The sequence below is a fragment of the Meriones unguiculatus genome, chromosome 1, assembly GCF_030254825.1.
Source record: "Meriones unguiculatus strain TT.TT164.6M chromosome 1, Bangor_MerUng_6.1, whole genome shotgun sequence".
NCBI classification, from domain to species: domain Eukaryota; kingdom Metazoa; phylum Chordata; class Mammalia; order Rodentia; family Muridae; genus Meriones; species Meriones unguiculatus.
Genome location: NC_083349.1, coordinates 105197180 through 105223193, shown reverse-complemented (window position 1 = coordinate 105223193; position 26014 = coordinate 105197180). Strand labels below are relative to the sequence as shown.

Sequence of the window (26014 nt, the reverse complement as noted above, 5' to 3'; positions counted from 1 at the left end):
CAATGAGAATTGAGCATCTGCAGCCAACTTTTCAATGATGTTGACATAAAGAAAAGAAAGATTCCAGTATTCATAATAATCGTGGCTTGCTAGATATATAATTACCTTCATGATACAAACGAGGTAATAGAGTCAGGAAAGATGGCCTAGAGGTAAGGCACCATTGCTGCTTTTCAGTGGATATGGGCTCAGTTCTCAGCACCCACACAGCAGTTCACAACTGTCTGTAACTCCAGCTCTAAGAAATTTTATGACCCTTGCTAGCTAGCCCAGGAACATACCTGGTGCACATACATTCTGGTTGGCAAAACATCTATACACATAAAATAAAAATATGTACATTTTAAGTGAGTAAATAAAAGTATAAAAGATTTAGCAAAGTAGTCCAAGTCACATAGCAAGTAAACAGAATTAAAATTTAATCCCAAAGTCCTATATTTTGTTCCACTCTATTCTTAGTGTGTGTGTGTGTGTGTTGTGTGTGTGTGTGTGTGTGTGTGCCAATGAGTGTAAGGAAGAATGTGTGTGCATGCTCATGGAGACCAGAGAACAATGTTGAGTGTTGTTTGTCTGTTTGTTTGTTTTTGAGATAGGGTCTCTTAGCAAGGAACTTGCTAAGTAGGCTGGACTGACTTCCCATTATTACACCCAAATACCCTCCTGTCTGCCTCCCCAGCACTGGATTTTCAGAAGCACACCACTATGTCCAGCTTTCTATTTACTTTAGTTCTGGGAACCAAACTCAGGTCCTCACACTTGTAAAGCGAGCACTTTATTAAGTGAGCCATCTCCCCAGTCCCCCTCTTCCCTCCTTTCTCATTCATTTCTGGAGGCTTTTTGAAGAGTTATCTGGCCTTACACTACCTTCATGATACTTGAGGTCCTTTCTCCGAATGCCCATGGTACCACCATCTTTGTTATTCACTTAAAAACTGACTTCATGGTCTTCGAATATATTCTGTTGTAAGCTAGTCTAATCTTTCTCACACGTTACTACTTCTCTCTGCCTTTCTGCCTCCCTACACCTGAGGTTATAGGCACAAACCACTTTACCTCTTGCACTGGGTGCTGGAGATCCAAACTTAAGTCCTCCTGCTTACACAGTGAGCACCTCATCAACTGAGCTTGGGTTTTATAGTTCTTCGCCTCTTGGACCCACTAGACAGGTAACTTTAGGAAACATGACGGGAGTGAAAAAAGTCTGGTGTGGCCAGCACAGGCCACGGGAGACATGGCTGCTTCATGGGGGTGGGTGTCTTTACCTATTCTCTGTTGCTGTAACAAAATACTGAATACTGAGAACTTGTACAGAAAAAAAAAAAAAAAGGTTGGTTTTGCCTCCTGCTTCTGGAGGCTGAGAAATCCAAAAACATGGCACCAGCATATGCTTAGACTCTAGAAAAAACTTTACGCTACCCTACCTACCTCAATGGCAGAATATGGAAAGGTGGATGGATATATGCAGAAGACAGAAAATATAAAGGATTCCTAGCCCTGTATAATTAACTGTCTGGTGACTGAGCCAGCCCTGAGAGGGATAATTTAAAAAAAAAAATGCATTGACCTCCATTAAAAACTTCACCAATAAAGGCCCTCTCTCCCAATAATGCCCCAGTGACAGTTACATTTCAATATAAGCTTTAGAAAGGTCAGCAACCTTCTGGATTAAGCCAGCCTCCACAAAGACCTTAGGCTTGATCCTCCATAGCTCAGCAGCTCTAATACAAATGGAGAGATCATTTCTCTTATCAGTTACTGCTCACTCAAACTCTCAAGGAATGTCTGGCTTCTGGAGACTATCTGAGACTATCTAAGCTAACTGCTCATGGTGTCAAGAAAAGCCATGTTGGGCAGCCAAGATGAATTGAAAATGGCAGGAGACACACATCTTCACTGGAGTCTTCAGGATCATCCCTAGGGCTGTCTTGGAGCTGAGTTCAAGTTATATGTGATACTTGCAGAGTCACATTGTCTGTGAAGCCTTTATAAGCTCCATAAACTTAGGGCCAGGACCAAATAACAACTAAGAGGAACAGAAAAGATCCACAAAACACAGTACTGGATGTGACTCACCATTGTATCTTCAAGAAAGAAAAATGTTGGGTGAGCAATATTAGTCCTTACTCAACATTTGTTGAGTGAAATGAATGCAAACAGATGCATGCCTTATGGACAAATCTATGCAGGGCTTCACTTCTTCCAATGGGTACCCAGACTTGTCCTACCTCATCCTGGCATAGACTCCTCCTTATTGACCACAGAGTTCATTGCACCTGGAGACAGGAGGGAGAATGGAGCCAGATCAGGAACATTCTGCCTTGACCGGCTTCCGTGGGCTGTGGTCTGTTATCTCCTTATTTAAAGCTCAAAATGCCTGCTCTTCTTCCACAGTCAGACCCTCCATTAGGAGCGTTCCAGACCCAAACCAGCTGCTCCAAAGAGCAGTAATTAAGTCATCAGACTGTGATGCCTGCTTTCAGCTCTATTCACACCTGCCTGCCAAGAGCAGAGTTACTGTAGAAGGAGAACTCTTGTCTGTGCCAGGGCTGGTAAGCATCCTATAAAAATACCCAGGTCTGCCAGTGGGGAGGGAGGCGGTGGTCACTCACATGTGGGCAACTTGCTGACATTTCTTCAGGATAGTCATATGGCAAGAGGGCAAGCACTGAAGATGGGAGGACATTGGGCTGCAGTTGGACTACAGAGAAAAGTGATGCACACAGTCAGTAATATACTATGAGGATCTCTGAAGAGCATTTGCTTAGCACCAGATACTCCTATATGCCAGAAGATTGACCCATGTCCCTTGTCTTAGTCCTTCTCATGTGGGGAGCATGTCCAACATTTTGACATCCTGACACAATGTGGTCATCTACCAAAACCTCACTCAAGTCTGATGGAGGTGGCTCACGCCTTTAATCCTAGCACATGGGAGGCAGAGACAGGAGGATCTCTGTGAGTCTGAAGCCTGCCCGGTCTATAGAGCGAGTTCCAGGACAGCCAGAGCTACACAGAGATGCAACAACAGTAACAACAAATTCTCTCTCAAGAACTGTGGATTAAATTACAAAAAAGAAATAATTCTCAAAAATTAAACCTCTCATAATTTCTTTTTGTATGTAGGTAGGTATCTGCTTGTTTATATGTGCACCATAGGTTGAAGAGAGCACAGCGGTGTTCTCAAAAGACATTCTGAAAGTCCTATAGAAGTGGAGATGACAGCCCAGAGATTGTGAGAGGCTCTGCTGCTGATTCCCCTCTTCGTGTTGCAAACTGACCATCTCTTCAGCAACCTGGCTTAGGCACTAGGCTGGAAAGAGGTAGTAAGAAGTCTTTGTGCCCCTGGCTCCTCAGAATGGAGGTCAGTATGTCCTTTCTCAAGACCCCCTGCAGCTTTCTGTAAATACACACAGCCTGGAATTCCTGCCCAGCTGGCTGTCAGGAAAAGAAAAAAATAACACTAACACCCCCACACTGTGCCCCCACAACCTCCAACCCTGTTTAGGTTCTCATAAACAAGGATGCCCTTGAGGATGCCTCACTCACCCAGCCCCCAAGTCTGAGACAGATGAAAGAAGCCCACAAGATCATAGTCAGCCCCCAATGCGCCTGCTGTTAGCCTTGGTAGAAGATTCTAGAAGCAGAGGCACCTCCATGACCTGGAAGACCTAAGAAGAAAATCGTACAGTAGACTAAGCAATGTCTAGCTGAATTCAACCCTTCCAAGGCCTGCTATTTCTCCTTGTAGACATGGGGTCAAACAACACATAGAAAAGGACCTGATCATGTCACCAAGAGGAGAAGCAAGCGTATTTTCTTCTCTAAAGACTATTCACACAACTCTACCTGCCAAGATCCTGGATCCTGCATCCTAAGGAATGTCCTGAGATAGCTTAGGATAGAGGGACCACTGCAGTAAAGCTGAGGCTGAAGGAGAATTTCAGACCTAAGGTGAAGGTTATGTGTGGTGGGGACAGGGTAGCGAGTGGTTAAAAAGAAAAGTTCTCCAAGTTTACAGCTAAAGGTAAAGTCTCTTGAGTACAAAATGGCTTCCAAGTCTTACTTCAAGCAAGCTTTTCTTCTCCCAGAGTAGCCTTTCCCAAAACACCAAGATAAATGTAACATGACATTGGTAGAAGCCATCACCACTTTGGTTTTGAGTTGTGTCTGCTTTTTCTCTCATAGCTGTCCCTTTGAGGATTTGTAGGTAAGATGCATGAGTCAAGGAAGCAAAAGGAATATATCCTACCACTGTGCTGTCTATCTTTCTGAGTGGTGTTTGTTTGTTTGTTTGTTTGTTTGTTTGTTTTTGTTTTACCATCTCTACAGCTCTGGGTCTATGAATTATAAGCTGCCATTTCTCAAAATGGGGATCATGAATCCTCAAACTGATCTTTGACTGTCACTTAAATATTCTGGGTTTTTGTGTCATATAGCCAAAAAGGAAGTGGTGACATGCCATCCTTGGAGGTGACATTGGTGGTGACTAGATGGAGTGAGTGGAGCTGCTGCTTGGTAAGGGAAAGAAAGGGTAGCATTTGGTACTGGTGGTTCACGTGGGTGTCTCTTGGCACTCTTGCTCACTTCCAACAGTAAGTGAGAAATGAAGCGGTCGTGGGGAAGAGCACCTTGCAGAGCCTCTAAGATGCAGTGGCTCTGAGTGGCACGAAAGATGGACCACTACAGATACAGCGGCAAGCTTCCCAGACCTGCCCCAAGCCCTAGTACAGAAGGACTAACTCTCTCAGGCTTCTGAAGGTAATGCTAATGATAGCCCCTTCAGAAAGGCTTTGATAAAGAAGAGCTGCCTCCTCTCCACAGCCACTTCCTGATTCACCTCCATGTAATGACAGACACAGGGAAAACCCTAGACCCTCGACCCTGAACCCACGTAGATACAACAGCAATCCAACCTCCACTCATACAGCCTCCACCTCTGACAGTATTTTCAACCAGTAGTTTGTTTGTTTGTTTGTCCACTTGCTTTCCCACCTGATGTGCTTAAAGCTATTCATCACCATTATTGGCCAAAGTCCATAGTTCATGCTAGGGCTCACTCTTGGGTTTAGTTAAGTCTCTAACAACATACATAAAACATTGCAGTAGTAAACAGGGGTTTTTTTGCCCTGAAACTCCACACCCCACAGCACACTTGCTTGTTCCTTCCTGCCTCCAGGCCTCTGCTAATTTCCAAAGCTGTCTCAACTTTGCCTTCTCCAGAATGCCACATAGTTGGACTCACACCACATGTAGCCTTTTCATGTGGGTTTTCTTCACTTAGTGACATTTAAGGTGCCTTTGAGTCTTTAATGAACTCATAGCTTCCTCCCTTACAGTGCTGGATAATATCCCATTGTCAAGATCATTGGTTCTCAATCTATAGGTCATGACCCCCTTTGGGGGTCCCATATCAGCTATTTACATTATAGTTCCTAACAGTAGCAAAATTACAGTTATGAAGTAGCAACAACATAACTTTGTGGTTGGGAATCACCACAACATGAGGAACTGTATTAAAGGGTTGTGACATTAGGAAGGTTGAGAACCACTGGTCTAGATGTATCATGGTTTATCAGAAAGGCAACTTGATCTGCTGCAAGTATGGCAGTTGCTGAAGTTTCTGTCAGTATCCTAGTGCAGGCTTCTGCACGGACTCAAGGCTTCTTCCCAACTGGTTAAACAGCAAACGGCACAATTTCTATATTATGTTTGCTATGACCTTCCTGACCTCCATTTTTAGGAATGATAATCGTACAGGACAGCTCACACACACGCACGTAAAGCTCTTCACATAGAGCACTTAGGCAGACTTGATTCCAAGCGTGCATGAAAGCCAAGCTGTGTTCCCGGAAGTCTGACCCGGTGGCAACATGACCAAGCTCTGTAGCACATGGGGCTCTGTCCTAGTTTCATTTCTAGCGCTGTGATAAAATACCCAACTTAGAACAGAAAGGGCTTATTTTAACTCATCAATTCCTGCCTTGACTTCCTTGCTGTGACGACCTGGAAGCAGCCACCTACATCTGAGCTGAGGATGAATGCGTGTGTGTGCGTTTGTGTTCTAATTCTGTACAGCCCGTGATCATATGCCTAGGGAAAAGGTGCTGTCCACAATAGACTGGGTTTCCCTACATCAATTAACTTAGCAGTCGAGGAAATCCCCCGCAGACATGCCCCCAGGCCAGCCTGATCTAGACCATCTGTTACTTCTTTCTAGGTTGTGTCAAGATGGCCAGTAAAACAAACCACCACAGGCTCCAACTCCTGTAAGCAGCTGCAGAAATGACTGGAGGCTCAACAACAAAGGTCACCAAGCTATTCCATTGAGCAACAGCTGGCAGGAGTGAGGGACAGACTCTGTGCCATCCGGGTCAGCTGAGTTTCGGGATTTGAGAAGAACACAGATCTTTGAGTCAGTTTCCCTGGATTTCTGTCTTACTCAGCTACCTACCCATCCAATGTATGCTACCCTCTTGTCTGTGCCTTTGCCTAACAGTCAGGATTGATGCTCAGATCAGGAAATTACTGCGAGATGGTGTTGATGGTTTAAAAACAAAAGCATTTGTGAAGTTTGAAAGATGCCGATGGGATACGGGGGATGATGGTGTGAGGGTGAAGAACATGGTATTTGCAGTTGAAGAGCCTTCAGGTAGGGGTAGCCTTCCTCGTTATCCTATTCAAGTGTACTGACAATTTATATGTAAGAGCAATGGATCTGAGAGTTGACAAGGGGGTTGCAACATGTGGGACATCACAATCTCAGCTCATCTGTCTACACTTCAAGGTGGTACGGGGCAATAGGAAGTGCTGTAAGATGGTCATGGCATCATGGTTCCTGACTCAGGTGTCTCTTGCAAGCCTAAACTGAATTGTTCAGGCCTGAGCAGCCTGACCTAGGGAGGGGAGGTGGAGAAAAACCCAGTGTCATGCCGTCTGAGATTTAGCAAGACAAAGTGCTGGTGCACCCTAAGCCTATGCCTTCTTTCCACTGTGTGTTCTCCCGGGAATGGCTCTCCTAAATTTACTCCCATGAATTCAAGCTACGCCCCCATGACTGAAGCTCACGGGTGTGGAAAACCAGGCACACCTGTAACCACGGTTATGGCCAGATGGGAGAAGGAGATATGACGTTCCAAAGGAGATTGTGGACCAGGTAGCCCAGCTTCTGTGGCAAAGTTCCAAGCCCATGAGAGACACTTCTTTAAACAAAGGGTAGAAATCTCCATGGACCAATACTTGAGGTTGTTCTGACCGTCACATATGAGCTGTGCACATGCAAACATTCTCATGAACAATACAAACATATGTGTGTGTATACATACATTAAAGTTAATTGCCATCCAGTAAGATTGAAATTCAGCACCTCATTCACACTAGATGTAGTTCAAGTGCTCTGTAGCTTCATAGCATGTACTATGACCATCAGATACATGACATGATAGAGGATCTTGCCATCATCACTGAACATTCTTTTGGACAGCAAAGTTCTGGAACATTCTTCCCCTGATTCCTTATCTCTGCTTCAAGTCTCAGCTTAAAGATCACATTCCCCCAGTCCTTCTCTGACCCTCCAGTGGAAATTAAGTTTCTTTCTCATACAGCCAGCAATTTTCTTCTTAAGACCTTACAAACTGTTTACCAAGTGATGGCCAAGCCCCATGCATTTGGTAACAGTTGACCACATGGCAGGTAAGTGGAATAATGAATACTTGTACATATAGATGAGTGATTACACACCAGTGACTTGATTAAGAAGGGCCTGGTAAGCAGCAAAAGCTTGGGGCCACATGCTCCTGGACTGTAACTCTGATCTCCACGCTTGCCAGTTAGTCCTCGGAAGCCAGTGGACAGAGGCAACCTCCTTCTGTGGAGAAAGAGAATATCCATGCCTATTCCAGAATACTGGGTGGGAGAGGTGAATGGGATGGCATACATACAGCCAGGGGCATGGAATAGTGCCAAAGGTACTTTGCATCATCCACCCCCCGAGCCCTGAGCCTTGATTGTGTTTTCTGTGTTCTTCCACCCTTCCCCAAGATACCTTCCATCCTCTCTGCCTCTCTAGCCATGACTAAGTCTCATTCTTCATGCTTGCCTACCTCTGAGAGGCCTTCACTTTCTTTTAAGTTGCCACAACTGAAAGATCAAACCAAAAATATTCCCAATACAGGCAGCCCACTCATTCTGTCTAGACTCTTATTCTGTGTCCTCCCTGTCTCTCTAGGAACCAGCCTAACCCCATTTTCTCACTCAGAATGGGCAGCCGTGGGCTTGTTCTCAGAGTAGCCAGTGCCCACAGCACCTAGCCTCATTCTCCTTAGGCAGTTTAATCAGTTTTCTAACTGCAAAACCCCTGCATCAACATCCTTACCAATGCTTCCTTAAAATACAGGCTCTCAGGACCCTATAGACTCATTGGATCAGAATCTCTGTAACAGGGCCCTAGAGCCATGTTTTCAACCATAAGCTCTGATGATTCAATTGCTCTCACTGAAGCTTCTCAGACTATATTTAGCCCAACAGAACACTGTGAAGATCCCTTTAATAAACTACTGATCCTTTCTTCATTTTCATTAAAAGATCATTTGCAAAATACCTCTCTAGTGGGTTTTCAAGTTTATTTTTATTATTCAGAACTCACAAGCTCATATGCTGTTTATAGTCTCATCTCAAACATCCCCCAAAGGTTTGACCCTGAAGCTGTGGTATGATGGGAAGATGGTAGAATCTTTTAAGAGGTGGGGCCTAGTTGAAGAGATTTGGTCTTTGGTGGTGTATCCTGGAAAGGGATGTTGAGACCCTGATGAGGAAACTTCCTCTACCTTATGTCCCCAACACACACACACATACTTTGTAGCCACAGATCCAAAGCTACTGTGTACTGAAATGATGAGCCAGAATTAACCCTTCCTCTTTTAAGTTAAGGATCTCAGCTGTTTTGTCCTCACAACTGACACTGATAACATACCACATTTAGCCAGGTTTGCAGTAGATTCCAGCCTCCTGCGAGAAGAGAAGGCAGCCATGCAGTACCAGGCCTTGAACCTCCATGAAGGCACATGTCTACACAATTCACTGCAAGCCCCCATTCACATTTAGACGGTGCCACTGTCATGAGAGTGCCCTCACTCTTGTCTTGGACACTCATTCCTTCACAGTGCTGTTCTTCTTGATGGGTTCGTCACTATGGATTCACAGTACAGAGATAAAACTTAACGTTAACACAAACACAGTAAGTGGACTTGAAGAGGGAAAGCTTAATCCCTGTCTTAGTTAGCATCTCTATTGGTGTGATGAAGCACCACACAAAAAGCAAGTTGGAGGAGAAAAGGGTTACACTTCCATACTGCAGTCTATCACTAAAGGAAGCCAGGACAGGAACTCAAGCAGGGCAGGAACCTGGAGGCAGGAACTGATGCAGAGGCCATGGAGGGGTGCTGCATGGATTGCCCATCCTGTTTTCTAATAGAACCCGGGGCCACCAGCCCAGGGATAGCACCACTTCCAGTGGGCTAGGCTCTCCCCCCATTGATTACTAAGTAAGAAAATGCCTTAAAGCTGGATCTTATAGAGGCATTTTCTCAACTGAGGTCCCCCTCCTTTCCAGTGACCCTAGCTTGTGTCAAGACGACATAAAACTAGCCAGCATAATTAATCCCTTGTCAGCTCAACACACAAACATCACTGTTAAGCCACAACTTTTCCTTTCTTGTTCATCCCCATGATACCACAGTACTATGAACATCACAATATAAAGTATTCCAAATTTTAAATGTTCCACAGTCTTTAAAAATTCAAACACTTAAAAATTCAGCCTCTTTAAGATCCAAAGTCTTTTAAAATTCAAAGTCTCTCAGCTGTGGGCTCCCATCAAATGAAAAATGAATTAAACACTTTTTTACTTCAAGTGGGAAAAACCAGGGCGCAGTCACAATCCGAACAAAGCAAAACCAAACTCCCAAAGTGTAAATAACTCAATGTCCAACTATCTAAGGTTTACTCACGGCATTCTGAACTCCTCCAAGGGACTGGGGTCACTTTCCTGGCTAGGCACACACAGATTGTCTCCTAGGCTCAGTCTGGCTCCACTCCATGCCTTCTGCTGTTCTGAGTGGTCACCCATGCTACTGGCATCTCCAAAATGCTGGGATCTTCTGCTGCAACTGGGCTGCACCAATAGCTTCTCTTGGGCTCTCTTTAGAAACTCCAGCCCTGCCACACATTGCTGAGCATGCTCTCCATGCGCCCTTCATGCCTTTAAAACTAGTAGCACCTGGGTGACTCTCACACATTACTAAGCTCAGCTTCCAGTTCAAGGTACAATCTTGGCCACCTCTGGAACACAGCTTCTGTGTGCTAATTCTGGGGAAACACTTCCCAGAAGATTTCACCTCAATGATGCTGTTCTCTTCTTAGTCACAGCTAATTTCTTATCCCCAGAAGACCACCATCTCTTGTCCCAGGAAATCAAAGGTTCACTTCAGTGGTTCTGGTTTCTTGTTAATCACAACTTATTCTCCAGCCCCAGCTAACCAGAATCACAGATTCTTAACTCAAACCAGCAAATGGCTCTGAAAAGAGCCTTCAAAGTGGCTCTCAAAACTTTCCTCTAGAACTTCCCAAGCCAGGCCTCCATCGTCTGCATTGCCTTCCACACTCTTATCTTCCAAGATCCTACAGAACAGCTCACCGGGCTCTCGACTCTCAATGGATTTTCTAACCCAAAGTTCTGAAGTTCTCCACAGCCCTCTCAAAAACAACATGGTCAGGTCTGCACGGCAACACCCTACTATCCTGCTACCAATTTGTCCTAGTTAGGGTTTCCATTGCTATGATGAGACACGGTGACCAAAAGAAAGTTGGGGAGAAAAGGGTTTATTTGGCCTACACTTCCAGATCGTAGTTGATCACTGAAGGAAACCAGGACAGAAACTCAAGCAGGGCAGATCTCCAGCAGGGTGGGGACCTGGAGTCAGGAGCTAATACAGAGACCATGGAAGATGAAGGTTTCTGCTTACTGGCTTGCTCCCCATGACTTGCTCAGCCTGCTTTCTTATAGAACCCAGGACCACCAGCCCAGAACTGGCACTACCCACAGCGGTCTAGGCTTTCCCCTATCAATCAACAATTAAGAAAATACCCTACAGGCTTGCCTATAGCTCCATTTTACGGAAGCATCTCTCAATTGAGGTTTCCTCCTTTCCATTACTCCAGCTTGTGTCAAGTTGACATAAAGCCATCCAGCACACTGCTCGGATACAAATAACATTAAAGCTAGAGCAAATGAATGCGTACACAATCATGCCAAATTGGGCTTTGTATCATAGCTCGTTATAGGAACCAGCCCATTTTTCACAGGGAAATATAAAGTGGGGGAATGGAGGAACTAGATAAAGGCTTTTATATAACCCCAACTGAGTATAATTATTTTATTGCCCTGGGAAGGAAAAACAGAAAAAGGCACCTTTCCTTGTTCCTTAGGCCAGAGCACTTCCTTCAGGATAGCTGTCCTGTCTCTCAGGCTGCTTTATCAGCTCTATCCTCAGGCACCACACTGAACAGGCACAGCCCACTGAACTGGTTGAGGTTTCTCTGGTCCTCGGAAATAAGCAGTTAGTAGCATCCCCATCGCCTATCTTCTTTCCCTTCTTGCCAGAGGCTGGCTGACTCACTGCTTCCCCACTGGGGAAACCACAGTGCACAGTGGCAGCCAACCACTGGCTGCAAAGCTCCTGGAAAGTTCCTTCGGGGTCTAAATAGCTGCCACATGTGGACTCCCCAGCTCTTGTCAGGTACCACAGTGGGCTTTAATATGTGGAATCCCAACCCAGAAGTGCCTTGGGCCTGCATGGTAGGGATTCACTCTAATGAGAACCCTGAGGAGAGAAACAGTGTGGTGTTCCCCATCCCCATCACCGAACACCTGACCCTGCTCCCAGAAGGACCCATCACACAACCCCAATCCATGTAGGAGCTGAGCTTCTGGGTAGCCCATTCTGGGCCTTTAGTTTTCCTCTGCCTTATTCTATTTGTGTTAACATATACAGACACAGCAAGATCTTGAGAGTTTGCAAGGCTACAGGAAACTTCCACATTTCTAAAAGTGAAAGGTTATTCACGTGCAGTAAAATGAGTGGCTGCCTCTTGAGTGCAGCATGACTTCCGGTAGATGCATAAACTGTGCCCCAACCAGCATGCAGAGTGTTCCCTTGTATTCTTCCTACTCACTCCCCATCCACCAAAGGAGAGCCTTGAGAAAGAGCTGGGATAAACTGGAAGCCGGGGTGCCATCCCGCTAAAACATGGAAGCACAAAGCCTTTTTATTACTTATTTTTGTGAGTCTGAAGATCAAAGCCAGATCCTTGCACATCCTAACCAAGTACTTCACCACTGAGCTACACACCCAGCCCTGCAGCATGCCTGTCACCACTGCCTTTCATCCCAAAGGAAACAGCTTTCCAGGGATGTCCTCTTTCTGGTCACTCCTTTCACTAGCTCAGCGGCCTGCCAAGTTCACCCCTCAGGCCATTCCCAACCTGAGCTCATTATGCTCAAAGTCTGGCACAATGATGCCTCTTCCTCCAAGAATCCCTCCCCCAATGCCACAGGCCAGCACCTTCTCTTTTTCTTTGAATGCCAAGAGTCCCCGGAGTCCTCAGGAGCCACTGGATCAAGTTAACGACAGAACAGCGCATGGTGGTTCCACCAAAAGCCCTTTCCCCTACTGAGGCAATGTGCTTCTCAGTGTGATTAGACCCAGGCACCTCTCCTCATGATTCAGCAGATATAATCCACCCATCCATAGTAGGCCAGTCAAAAGCTCCTTGGAGATGCTCAGGCCCCAGTCCCCTGGATCTGGTAAATAGATTGATCGCACCCTGCAAATGAGTTTAAGGTGACAGATCCTCAACTGCATGAGGCGCTTTGGGTTACGCAGATGAGCCTCTGAGATCTAATAATGAAAGCCCAGAATGTTATCCAGCTGGGGTCAGAAAAGACAGCCACAGTGGTCAGGGAAGCTTGAGAGAGACTGTCTCCTGGGGCTAGAGGGACACAGGGTAAAGCATGGAGATTGTGGGTAGCCTTAGAGGACAGGCAGCCAGGAAACAGGGCCTTTAGTCCTAAAGCCACAAAGATCCAGCCAACAACCTGATTCAGAATCTCCACAAAGGAGGCCAACTGCAGCACCTTGGTTTCAATCATCTGTAGTTCTAAACAGGAGGCCCCGGGAGAGCCCCCACTGTGGATAAAAGTAGGAATCATGTAGCAATTTGCTATACCAATAATTAAGAAAAAAAAATCACTGCACTGTGATGGTTTAGGTCAGTAGCTCTGAAAGGTCTGTGAATGCTTGGTCTCAGGGTAATGCTATTAGAAGCTCTATGGACCTTTAAAAGGTGTGTCCCGGGGGCTGAAGACATAGTTTAGCAGCTAAGGGCCCTTGGTGCACAATAATGAGGATCCAAGTTTGGATTCCAACAACTACGGAGCAAACTGGTTGTGTCTTGCACACTTGTACCCCAGCTCCAAGGAGTATGGGGATAAAAGGGTCACGAGGACTTGCTGGCTTCCAGCCTAGCTGTGAAAACATGAGCACCCTGTTCTGGGAGAGATGCTGCCGCAAAGGAGAAGGTGGGGAAGCACATCCAATGTCCTTTTCTGGCCTTTGTGTAGGCTTCTAGGCACTCCTGCATGTCTCTGTGCACACAGAGACAGACACAGACACACATAAATAAGCAAACAAGATTTTTTTTTTAATTTTTAAAGAAGTCATAGTGGGCGGTTCTATATCGGAGCTAGGCCAGTGGGATTCCTCACCCTCATTGTTGCAGCTTGAACGTTGGCATTTGCTCCATTGCATGCTTCACCACATCCCCTGCCAGAGGCCCAAAACAGTAACGCTGCCCAGTCTTGGATTTGAACCTCCCAAGTGATTAATTAGAGAAACTGCCTCAGGTATTTTATCTCAGTAACCTGAAGCTGATCGAAACACAGACTATTACTGAGCATCAGTACAAGTGCCGCTTCCATGAAATACCCCGATTCCTCCAACTACAGGTGAATTTTTTCTTCCTCTGAATTTTCCAGTCACTCAGCTCCTGAGTCCCACCAGCCATCACCATCGTCCACCTTAACTCACTGTTATTGCTGCACGGGGCACAATTCTCCTCCTGGATTCTGTGGTGCTTGTAGCGATACATGAAGCTGGTTCGTCTTCATTTTCATTTCAGAGTTCAGCGTAACAGCTAGTGTGTAGTCAGCGCTGAAATTTTGCTGGGAGGATGGCTCACTCCCTGGATGGATGGTTATTGTTTAATAAAATGAATCTACGACAGTTAGGAATGGAAATGTGGAAATGTGGAGCTAAGGATATTGCAAATGGAAGAATAGCTAATTTGTAATGAATACTGACAGCATAGAGGGGGGAAAAGGAACAGAGAAACCCTGAATGTTCAAAAGGTGCTTGGAGTTTTCATGCTTAGGTACCTGGCCCTAAGATGAAAATTGAAATATAAAACAAATAGGGCTATATGTTGGAATAAAGGATTGTTAAACCAGATGGGGGAGGCTGATAGCCTCCTTGGTCCAGCCTCCTCTGTGCCACTTGGCTGTGGGGAGCCAAGAGGCAGTCCTCTTCCCAGCCCAGTGTCCTGGAGAAAGCACAGCAGCTGAGACGTGATTGTACATCACTGTGTTGTGTGGTCACGTGATTATTCATTGCTGTATCACATATAGCAAAGGGTAATGACAGAAACCGGTCTTACCTGGTTCAAGCCTCCAGTTATATACTTGCCTGCTCCCGATTGCTCAATACTATGCCTCAGCAACCATGAGAATTCGGCTGCCTCCAAAGTGTGTTTGGCAGGGGGGGTGAGGGTGGGGTAGAGGTTGCATTGGAGATTGAACCCAAGGCCTTATACATGCTAGACAAGTGCTCTGCCACTGAGCTGTATCCCAGCCCCCAAAATGTCCTTTGACCTCACTCCTCAAACAGCCAGGCAAGCCTAGTGATCTCCTGTTACTATTTTACACGTGAATAGATTGAGATTCAGGTGAGCAAATAAGCTTGCCTGAGAGAGAAAAGAGAAGGGTTTGGGCAGGCTATAGGTTCTTCTGACAAGGAGAAATAGTGGAGTCACTGTCCAGAAGCAGGTGCTCAGGCTAGCCCAGGTGGAAAGCAGGACAAAGAAGCACCCACAAGGATATCACCACTTAGGAGGGCAGCTGAAATGTGCTACCTAGTGGGAACACAGAGATACACACATGGACAGCTCAACATTTGCTGATAGCTCATGCATTAGGACCATTAGCCTAACAGGGAACCCAAACACATGCCACTCAGACCCCCCAGAGAGGCACATCTGCCTGATGCAGGAGAATGTCAGAACAAGAACAGCTATCCCAAGATGAGAACCTTGGTCCTGCTCCTGTTCACAGAGCCCCAGGAGGAAAAGCTCTGCTACTTTCCTCCATACTGAGAGAAGAATGGGATAGTAAGGAAAGATGTCAGGCTGGAACAGAGAACACAGGACAGTCCTCATGGGCCACGGGGGAGCAAGCGGCCTTGTACGTTAGTTCCTTTTCTCATTGCCGTGTCACTAAGCCCTCCAGATGGTCAGCCTGGGTGACTCCACTCTTCCATGGCCTACGGGTACCCTTGCTGTGCCGCGGTAGGCACTTTCCTCACCTTGGCCTTGTGCCTCCCACTGTCCTGATGTCTCAAGTTGACTAGACCACAGCTGCCCAAGCAGGTCCTTCGGTCTGGATCTCTAAACGTTCTTCATGACTCTCCCCTTACATCCCTGCTTGCAGTGATACACACACACACACACACACACACACACACACACACAAATGCACAGGCACATGCACACCACTACACATACTCACATGCTTACCTCTCTTCATCATCAAGGACAGATCTATAGCCTCTGGCTCCAAAGGAAAACTGTCCAATTTCTCAAATGTTAAATTCAACAGCTCCATTCCTCTGATGTGGATACTAAGCTACAGGAGGCAAAATCAGTTTCCTGACACTCCCTTCCACAAGTCCTTTATGACAGTTTGACACCTTCCTTTTAGAATGAGAGAATATTTTTGCACTTAATGCTTCGCCCTCCACTTGTGACTTAAGGAAGAGTTAGTGTCTACTCCCAGGAGACCAGCATAGAGGCACTGAGAGCAAACATCCCCCTTTTTCACAGTGCTTGGGCCTTCACCTCCTCTCTGAGCTGGTAAACCAGATTTCTGTCACCTACCAGCTCTCAGATTGAAGGCTGCAGAAGCGAAAGCCTACCTGACTAGCAGACGCATGGTTTTGTTGCAAAAGCTTGGAACTGAGCGGCTGTGGCTATAGGGATCCAGACAAGCCAGTGACCCCTCTGTGCCCTCACGTTTCCCATCTCAGCTCAAAAGCAAATGAGTTGAACTTGGTCCCCAAGCTTCTTTCAGCTTTAGGATGCTGAGCTGGTCTGGGGGATTGTGCAAGGCCAAGGCCTTGGTAGTTCAAGGGCAGAGATGATGTCAGAATCCCTTCCGGCAGAGGCTGTCATTTCCACCTGTCAATGGCTGTTTTGTTTCAGGTGACAAGATTGTTACAGGGTCTGTCTTCTGACTTGGGGACATGTCCTTTTCCACTTCAGGATAGAGACAAAACAAAGGGGCAACTTCCTGGGTCTAGGGGCATCAGGACAATCTCAGGCTTCAGCCCTGGAAGGAAGCTGCAAGGCTCATCCGGGGATCCAAAACAGGCAGCAGGAGGGCTGCTTTCCAAGTGCTCCCTCAGCTAAAGATAAAAATATCCCAGGTTTGGGGATGTTCCCTGTCACAAATCAATCAGCCAGAGCTATTTCTGTCCTTATCCTTTGCCCAGGGTTCCTCTTTATGGCCTCCATCCTGTCTGCTTTGCTCTGCCCACCAGCCATCTTAGCCCCTTGGAGTAGGATGACATTTACCAGCTTTCCTTACCACGGGGTCACCATTTTGCTCATGCCAATATGGGAGTCCTTACCCCTCCTATCAGTGAGAGTATAGGGAGTCTGATGCCCACACTAGCCGCCAGCACTCTGCACAGCAAGGGTCCATTCTGACAGGCAAATTGATTCCCACCACACCCCAAGGCATGCCATGTCTCTCGGAGCTACCCCTGGGTGATGGTGGGTTTCTAGGAGTAAGCAATCTTGACTAAATCCGCTCACCTCTGACCCCTGGCATGGCAAGAGTAAGGCTCCTCACTCGTGTGCTCACAGGGAGTGAGTGCCTACCCCTTAGGGACACTTAGAAGACTAAATGAGGCTCTGTAGATAAAGCATTAAATTTGGTACATGGCGTGTTGCAGATGTTCAAAAACCAAGAATTGCCTTCCCCTGCTAGCCCTCCATCTGGCTCTCATCCTCCCACGACTGACCCATGTCTTGAAAAAGCTCCTTTGAGAAGATTTTTGTCAGCCTGTCAGGTTCAAATCCAGCTCCTGGGGAGGCCCTTGAGGATATCTGATCTACTCCGAGATCCTAAATCAGTATCCCAGTAATAACCACAGATGCCACGCTGCTGGGCCATCTGGAGACTCCAGCCTTATCCTCGGGCTTCTACCGCCCTCTAGAGGCTGCAGTATCACACTGCAGGCAATGTTGGCTAGTCCCAGAAAGACCAAAAAAAAAGAACCTCACACTCCACAGACTTGAGGCACCTTACGGATTAAGATAAAAGAGCAGGTAAGGCAAGATCCCTGAGGAAGTCAAGACTTCAGAGTAGCACGGAGATTTCTAGTTCACAAAGCACTTGCTGGGTGAGTTCCCATGAACTCAGCCCACAAGGGAATTCCCAGTCATCCATCTCATTGCTCACTCAGTAGGACCTCGTCAATGAGTGGAAAATCTCAGGACCTACCTCATAACATTCCAGAAACTCACCCCAAACCAACCTGTATAGCTCACTGTATATAGCAGCTTGGTATTTAAAGAGCTGCCAACCTCAGCCATGCTGTAAATGACAGCTTATATAGAATACATTGAAAGGTGTTCTCGGGAGGTTACGGGGTACTCCGAGGCATGCGCAAAGCCCCAGGCTCCATCCCAGCATTCCGCAAATGGATCAAGGTGGCAGGTGCTTGTAATTCCAGCAGTTGGGAGGCTCCAGAGGCAAGGGGATCAGAAGTCCGTTATGTTCAGCTACACAAGGTTGAAACTAGCCTAGGATATGAAAGACCTTATCTCAGAAAGGGCGGAAGGGAGACGGAAGGAAGGAGAAAAATGAAAAGAGAAGGAAAAATAGAACATGGTGCGTATATGTTTGCATGCAGGCATGGGTGCATGCGTGTGCACACACGCGTGAGCTACTCAGACCCACACATTATTTTAGAAATGACTTGCTGAAATACGGAAGACGCTGGCACTTGACGGGAAAACTCAAACGCATTTCTCACGTGCCAATCAGCTAATCGTTGCATTTATTAGTAGCATCAAACATAATGGGACTGTATCATTTCTGCCCATCCTTCTTCTGTGGCCAGAAGCGCAGGCTCTGTCTGCCAGGCTGGGGGTTTGAGAGAAAGCACCGGATGCTTTCACACCGTCCACCTTTGACCGCTGCGTCGCACTGGAACCTCCTGCAGGGCCACGAAAGCAGGAGTTTGTTTTCCTCCTGCTCCCCTTACCAACTGCAAGCACATGGGGGAATCTACACAGGCTTCATTAGGCCCAGACATTGCATAAGAGCAAAGGGGGCCAAGTCTTTGATGGCTGCAGCTCCCTTATGTAACTGGAGTTTTTTGGGTCATTTATTTATAGACTCAGAGCAGGGGAAGATCTTAGAGATTATGGTCGTCTCTTTCATTTCCCAATAAAATGAAGCATAGGAAGGGAGGAGAGCATTTGAAGGGCACTCAGATGTCAAACCCAGGCTTTCCCGTCTGGCTGATATGATATCAGTATCATCATTTCTAGGTGAAAATTATTCTAATGAAAGTACTTAAACCAAATCTTTTATAAACACATAGATGGGGAGAGTGAAAAGACCCAGGACACTGTAAGGCACTCAGTAACTGAATTGGTTGAAGTTTCGCATCGGAGAATAATCTTACTTTAATAGCTCAAGAATACTGGAATTAAACCCAAATTCATTTCATTCTTTATTATCTTCTATGACCCAAAGGTAGTTGGAGGGTTTAATCTCCCTCCACCGTCTCACTGAAAAATCTGAGGGTGAATCTTAGGTTACAGCATGACAGTCACTGGTGTGGCAGATAGGCTTTCTGAAGAAGGCATGTGCATCTGAAGAAACTTTGGTTTAAGTTTCTGGAGCCGTGCGAGAATCCTGGCTACACCGGCCATTCCGTGGGTGTGGATATAACACATATACTTTCTAAACATGTTTCAAACACATGATCCAAATGGACCCAAGAATTAAGCTGCTTATTTGCTGCTTAAGCCCATCAGCTCTCCACTGGCTTATCCTTTCATTTGCAACTCTTATTTGGATCAAAATTGTCTTAATGCGTTGTTCCGCTTTCTTGAAAGTGCGGTCCTGTTGAATCCGGATGCTACAGCTTACACTTCCAGCTCCATGGAAGCCTTACCGTAGTACAAAATGCAGCTGGGACTTTCTCTTCAGACCCTCACAGACCAGGGCTTACAGTTTTCCGATGTTCCAGTGACACACTAGGAAGAAATGACAGGATTCTCATTGCTGTGTCCCCCCCCTGCATCCCTCCCACTCTCTCATACATGCCACAGCCAACACCATGCTAAGATTCATAGTCCCTGCCATGGGGAACACCCCAGCTTAGGACCCCTTATGTTTCTATTCCGTTTATTTTTTCCTTTGATTTTATTTTTTTTCACAATTTATTCATTATATCCTGATTGAAGGACCCTTCTTTAACTCCTCCCAGTCCCACTCTCCTTTCCTCTTCCCCGCATTCCCTTCCCCTAGTCCACTGAAAGGGGGAGTTCTCCACTATTGCCATCTGCCCATAGCTTGTCAAGTCTCATCAGGACTTCCTGGATCCTCTTCCTCTGTGGCCTGACAATGCCGCATTGCTAGGGGCAAGTGATCAAAGAGCAGGCAACCAAGTTCATGACAGAGGCCACCCCTGCTCCCCTTACTGCACTGAGATATATATATATACATATATATATATTTTAAGATTTTATTTATTATGTATACAATGTTCTGTCTGCATGTACACCTGCATGCCACAAGAGGGCACCAGATCTCATTACAGATGGTTGTGAGCCACCATGTGGTTGCTGGAAATTGAACTCACGACCTCTGGAAGAGCAGCCAGGGCTCTTAAACCTCTGAGCCATCCCTCCCTTCATTTATTTTTACTGAGCACTTTCCATGTAGCAGCCAGCTCAGTGGGCTCGAGAGACGGTGATAAGCCAACGCAGAAATTGTCCCTTTCTACATGGCACTCGAGGTCCTTAGAAGGTACAACTGACATGTGGAAACAGCTGATCATGCAGGTCCACTGCAAGGGGTTATACGCACTGGTGTGCCCTTATAGAGAGAAGAGTCTTTGTTCTGGGTGGGAGGCCTCTGCGGACCTCTGAAATGTCTGAGTTCTGGTATCCCATTCCTCACGAAAGCTACCCATAGGTAGCTTTGCAGCCTACCCATAGGTACCACTCTTGTTAAAGATACAGGGCTTGAGTAACCATCGGCAGCATGTGTCGCGCTGGGTTCCAGGTCACGGGAATGAGGCTGCACAGCCGTGGGAACTCCACTGCCTAAGACCTCACACACGCTCTTCGGTTCTCACCGCTGGGCTACAGCTATCTGCAGGCACCACGGGAAGGGCATGACTGGGAATCCACCTGCCTCCTTCACTCTCAGGAGAGGGTTTGGGGTGGCAGCTTCTCCTCCCCTGAGGACCTTCCTGCCCATTCATCATGCCCGGAATATTTGGGGGCAATAAGTACGCACTTTACTCACAAACCCAAAGGCTACGAAATGTCGAAACGCACCGGTCTGCGGTTCCACAGAGGTTCTAAGTACAATTAGCGTTCTCTGTGAGTAGCTACTACAGCACCACAACTCAGGCTGGGCTAGAGCTGGGACCTCATGGGGGAAGAAGCGCTCCCAGCAGGTTCTCCTTTGGCCTGGCATCATCCGCCAAAAGTGGAACAAAGGGGCTTCAAGGAGACGCTGCGTGCCCTTACTACAGGGTTCTCAACCTGTGGGTCACGACCCCTTTGGGGGGGTTGCCTATCAGATATTTACATTACGATTCCTAACAGCGGCAAAATTACACTTATGATGTAACCATGAAAATAGTTTTATGGTTGGGGGGGGTCACCACAGCCCGAGGAGCTGCGCTAAAGGGTCACAGCATTTAGAAGGTTGGGGACCACTGCTCTGCCTCGGGCCCCTACAGGGTGGGAGTCAGTCACATTATACAACTTCCCGAAAGGCTGCGAAGTCCTTGAGAGTACCTAGGCCCCAGTGACAGGAAGGCAAATGCTAATGTCGGAAGAAACGCCATTAATCGTATCACTTCCCTTCCCTTCCATCGCCACAGGGCCTCACGTGGTGTTTTTAACAGGAGTCCCCAGATGATAGCGATTAGCAGCCAAGACAGGGCTGTTCTGCAGATTTAGCCATTACCTGTAGCCAGCTGGAAATCTGTGGGTAGTGACTGGCTGGGTGCCACAGGCCCCTCCCACCGCGATAGAAGCCCAGGTGCCAGCTGCCGCTTCAAAGGGGGAGCTCATTATTCGCTGGCAAATTCAACTCGGTGCCCCACAAGGATCGGTGAAGACAGTCCTTGACCCAAGGCTGCCCAGGTGAAACAGCCTGACATTTCTCCTCTCGTCAGTGAGTGCCTCTCCTCCCCAGTGTGAGGGGAAATGTGTTTAAGTCTCCTACCTGGGTGGTGAACTGGTCCACACACGCGTTTCGGATCTTCTCCGGAGTAGCAGGGCTGTCTAGCCGGAAAAGCTGTTTCGCGTTAGACCCTCCCCGCTGAGCTCGGGCTGCGTGGATGGCATCCTTGATGGCAAAGAAGATGGAGGAAGCCAGGAAAAGAGGCGGCTCCCCAACAGCCTGCACGGACAGAACACCGGACAGGGAATCAGCCGGAGTGGCTCCAGACCCCACGTCATCACACAGACCCAGGAGAAAAGGCTGTGAACCCCGCACCAGGATGCCCGGTGGCACACCCCACGAACAGCTCCACCCAGCACTAATGGAACGCCAACGAATAAGGCAGAAAGGGGCAGCCAAAATTAATAAAGGCCCGTGAAGCTATTTCTTAAATGACTGAACTTTAAAAGTTTAATTGTTTTTAACTGATACTATGTAATTCTCTCTGATGAGTTTTTAGCCTTTTCCTCGGTTGCTGGTCCAGGGGAATAGTCTATCTGCAGCTCTGACAGTAATGCTAAATATGCACTGTAATTGCATGTACTGATCTGCCAGGATGACAGGCACTGCCTTAAAAAAATTGGCTTTTCCTCCCCAGGAGGTACAGACAGAAGACCACCTACATCAGAATCATCAAGGATGCTCATTAAAATGAATGTTTTGAGGCTCTGCTTCCTCTAACTACAGACCCCAGATTTCCGGGGTTGTGATCCCCCAGAGATGCATTTTTTTTTCTCATCAGTCATGGTTTTCCTTCCCTCAGAGACACAGGACTACATTGATAAGCTAAGTTGATTCGCAACTATGCTCTGTACTTCTTGTGGGTGGGACCACAGGAAGCTCTCTGTCCACAGTTCCCCGGGTTTGTTAGTCCAATTTTAAGGTTGGATCTCAAGAACTGGAAGAGATGACAGAATGTATTGGAAGGTGCTCCCCTCCTCTGCAGAGAATTTACATAAATCTCACAAGAACATGGAGATGCTGTAGCTATAAAATCATCTCTGAGGAGCAAGGACCATGATGCATGACCTGAGCATAGGTCAGAATTTGACCCATAGGATTTGCATAAGGGATCTCTCTGTGGCTCCCAAAAGGAGCCAGCTTCAGTGTTGACCTGCTCAAAACATGTCCTCAGCACAGTTCCTTCAGTTATCAGCTCCACAGCCTTCCGGAGGCCAGCATCAATCCTCTTCCTTCCTCAGCAGGAATCCCTTGCAGACCCACCAGGTGGGTGACTGAAACTCTATCACTCTTGCTGTGGTCTCACATCCTGCAGGTTATAAGGCAGCACCTAGCCACAGTACCTTAGATGCATAGATGGCCCTCTTATTGGGGCAGTCTCTGAGCAGGGATACTCTGAACTCAGTGGGGATGCTGCCAAATGCAGGTATCTTGTAGGTACTGGGGCCAAGGGTATGCAGCCTCCCTTCTGGGGAGTAGTGAAGTTCCTCCATAGTAAAGAGACCAAGGCCCTGGACGAATGCCCCTTCTACCTGCAGGACAAAAGGGTGACCATGGTTACCGCCTCCCATCCAGCCTTCAGTGGTCTGCCTGGCTCTGACGGCCTGTCACGGATGTTCTGTCTCAAGCAGAGCAGGGGCTCAGAATGTGCCAGCAGAGAGGTGGGTAGGTAGGTTCCACTTCTCACCAGAACCTGCCACTGTACAGATGGAGCTGTTTCCATGTAACTACTGGTGATTCGACACCGGGAAACAGGGTCATAGGAGAGGTCTTTTGAATAGCAAATTCCTTAACATTTACCTCCATCCTTGTTGGGCTCCCACTCCTGACTGCCTTCTGGGACAAAGTGTCCCCACTATAGCTTTCAGATCCAGGGTACCCTCTACACTATGCTGGTCCCTATACAGCACTGCTGATAATCTTTGCAGCCATGGTTCTTGAGGCAATGCTGCTTACAGAGGGCATTCCCCAGGCAGTTGAGTGTGTGTGTGTGTGTCCTTGTCTGTCTGTCTGTCTCTGTCTCTGTGTCTTTGTCTGCCTGTCTGTCTCTCTCTCTTTCTCTGTGTGTATGTATCTTTGTCTGTCTGTCTCTCTCTCTCATGCTCTCTCCTTCCCTCCCTCCTTCTTCTATTCTCCCTCCTCCTCTCCCCCTTTGTCCCCTGTGTCTCTGTGTGTCTAAGTTACATATCAGCACCCAGTGTTTTCTCATGCACCATACTGCCCTTTCCAAGTTAATCTATAATCGTTTGTTTTCTGCTTTGAGTAAGGGATGAACAATCATCAACCTACCTCCTACTCAGAACGCGGAGTTCTCTAAGTACTGTGCTCAGGCCTACTTCAAAATAACAATATGCTCTGTAGCTACTGACCTTCAAGGAAGCAGGGTGAAGATGGGCACACACTGCTGACCTAGCCTGCCAGCACCCTGGTCCCCCCATAGACCTTACCTGTCCAATATCAATGGCAGGGTTCAAGCTGGAGCCAACATCCATGACGATATCTGTACGGAGATTCTGTGGATGGAAAGTAGTTTGAGAAGAGAGGAATACGTGGAATCCCACGGGTGTGCCTCAATAACTCTTCCATTGTAAGTCTGCAGTCCAAACAGCCCTTTCTCAAGCACCAAGCCCTGAGCATGCTGGGACAGGGATTCCCACCACACCTTGACTGCCACTATTAAAGCTGATGATTGCGATCTTAGCAGCTAAGTAAAGGGTGGACCAGAGCTGGCCTGAGGCCTCCAGGGACTGGGGTGCTGAACCTGAGTCTGAGCAGATCATGTGAGAACGTAGGCAACAAACTATATGGTGGCTGAAACCAAAGCATACTGGTTTTTATAAAGCCTGTAGCATAATAACTACATTATTAAATAGCTGAAGGGCTAGAGGTATAATTTAGTTGGTAGAATTCTGGCCTTGTATGTATGAGGACCTGGGTTTTCTCTCTGTCTCTGTCTCTGTTTCTCTCTCTCTCTCTCTCTCAAATAGCAAAAATTTTTAAATGAATGATTGAAAGAAAAACAAAACACAGGAAGATGATTTTGAGCCACAGGGGAAAATGACCTGCAATTTAAATGTCAGTGTATCGAAGTAGCCATTTCTGGAGCTCAGTCCCACCCACTACAGCTTTCACTACAGCAATAAACAAATGGCTGACACAAAAACTGTGTGGCTCATGACCTAAGGTATGTGCTCTCTGGCCTTCCTAGAGCATTCACCTGCCTCTGATGTAAGGACAGTTTCCCAACCAGAAGGCATGCCTCAACCAGCAATTCAGACTACAATTCAATTGTTTTTCTTCTCCTCTCTCTTAGGCTGAAGTGTTTGCCAATGTCTTACCTTATGATCCCCTGTCAAGCAGTCAATTTCGACTTCAGAGCAAGCCACCCCATAACTGAAATAGTGGAAGGGATTCCCAGAATTCGTCTCAAAGCTGTAGCCAAGGTTGGGTGTCCTGGAAGTAAAAAGAGAAATAGATTTATGTGTGTGAGGCAAACCCACCCCTATCCATCTTGCCCTATAAATCTGTAAATCTGAAAGGTCTTATTTTTCAATTTAGCCATTCTCCCCTCGAGCCCATGCATTTCAAATCCTCTGAACTTTAATGAAAACCAGATATTCTAAAGCATTCAACTTGTGTTTCTTTTTTTTTTTCCAAAGCCCACATTATACGCATTCTGTATAAGCTGGCAGCATTTAGCAGAACCATGTTGGTTTTTATGTGGTAGTGACAACAGTGACAGTTATTCCTGGGCTCATGAAGGATGTGAGATAACTCCAAAAAAAAGTGAGTGAGTGAGTGAGCTAGAATTCAAGGTCCTCAGCACTGAGGCTCTGCGTGGGATGGTACTGGGCTGTGGTCACAAGTTTCACCTTCCTCCAGGTGAAAGGTCGTAAGAGCAGGTCTCATAGCGACCTGGATGCATCCCCAAGCAGCCACTCTCCATCTCATGGCCCTTTTGGAACTTCAACAACTGATTTGAGGAAAACGTTATTAAGAGAAACAGCTGTTGCAGTGTGTGTGTGTGTGTGTGTCCTTTTTGGAGCCTGAGTGCCCTGTACAATTGTCATAATGTATGAACCACGGAAATGTATACTCACCCCTGCAGAGGTTAAAGTATGCTGTCCCTATGTTACATATTGTACCAACATTTACTATATAATGTGTGTTCATGTGATCATATAT

General features: G+C 46.8%; 1 protein-coding gene across 2 annotated transcripts in view; it reads right to left on the bottom strand.

The window, feature by feature from the left end:
• Positions 1–18432: 18432 nt before the first annotated feature.
• Positions 18433–26014, bottom strand: part of Xdh (xanthine dehydrogenase) — a 65569-nt gene continuing 57987 nt past the window's right edge. The window contains exons 32-37 of one of the 2 annotated variants that reach the window (XM_060364601.1): positions 25168–25282; positions 24277–24342; positions 23173–23361; positions 21872–22048; positions 19578–19659; positions 18433–18608 (exon numbers count right to left, since the gene is read on the bottom strand). In XM_060364601.1, the coding sequence (XP_060220584.1) occupies positions 19609–19659; positions 21872–22048; positions 23173–23361; positions 24277–24342; positions 25168–25282 (598 nt within the window). In that variant the 3' untranslated portion in view covers positions 18433–18608; positions 19578–19608. Of the gene's footprint in view, positions 18609–19117; positions 19660–21871; positions 22049–23172; positions 23362–24276; positions 24343–25167; positions 25283–26014 lie in introns of those variants that run through there. The other variant, XM_021651204.2, reaches the window with a different exon arrangement.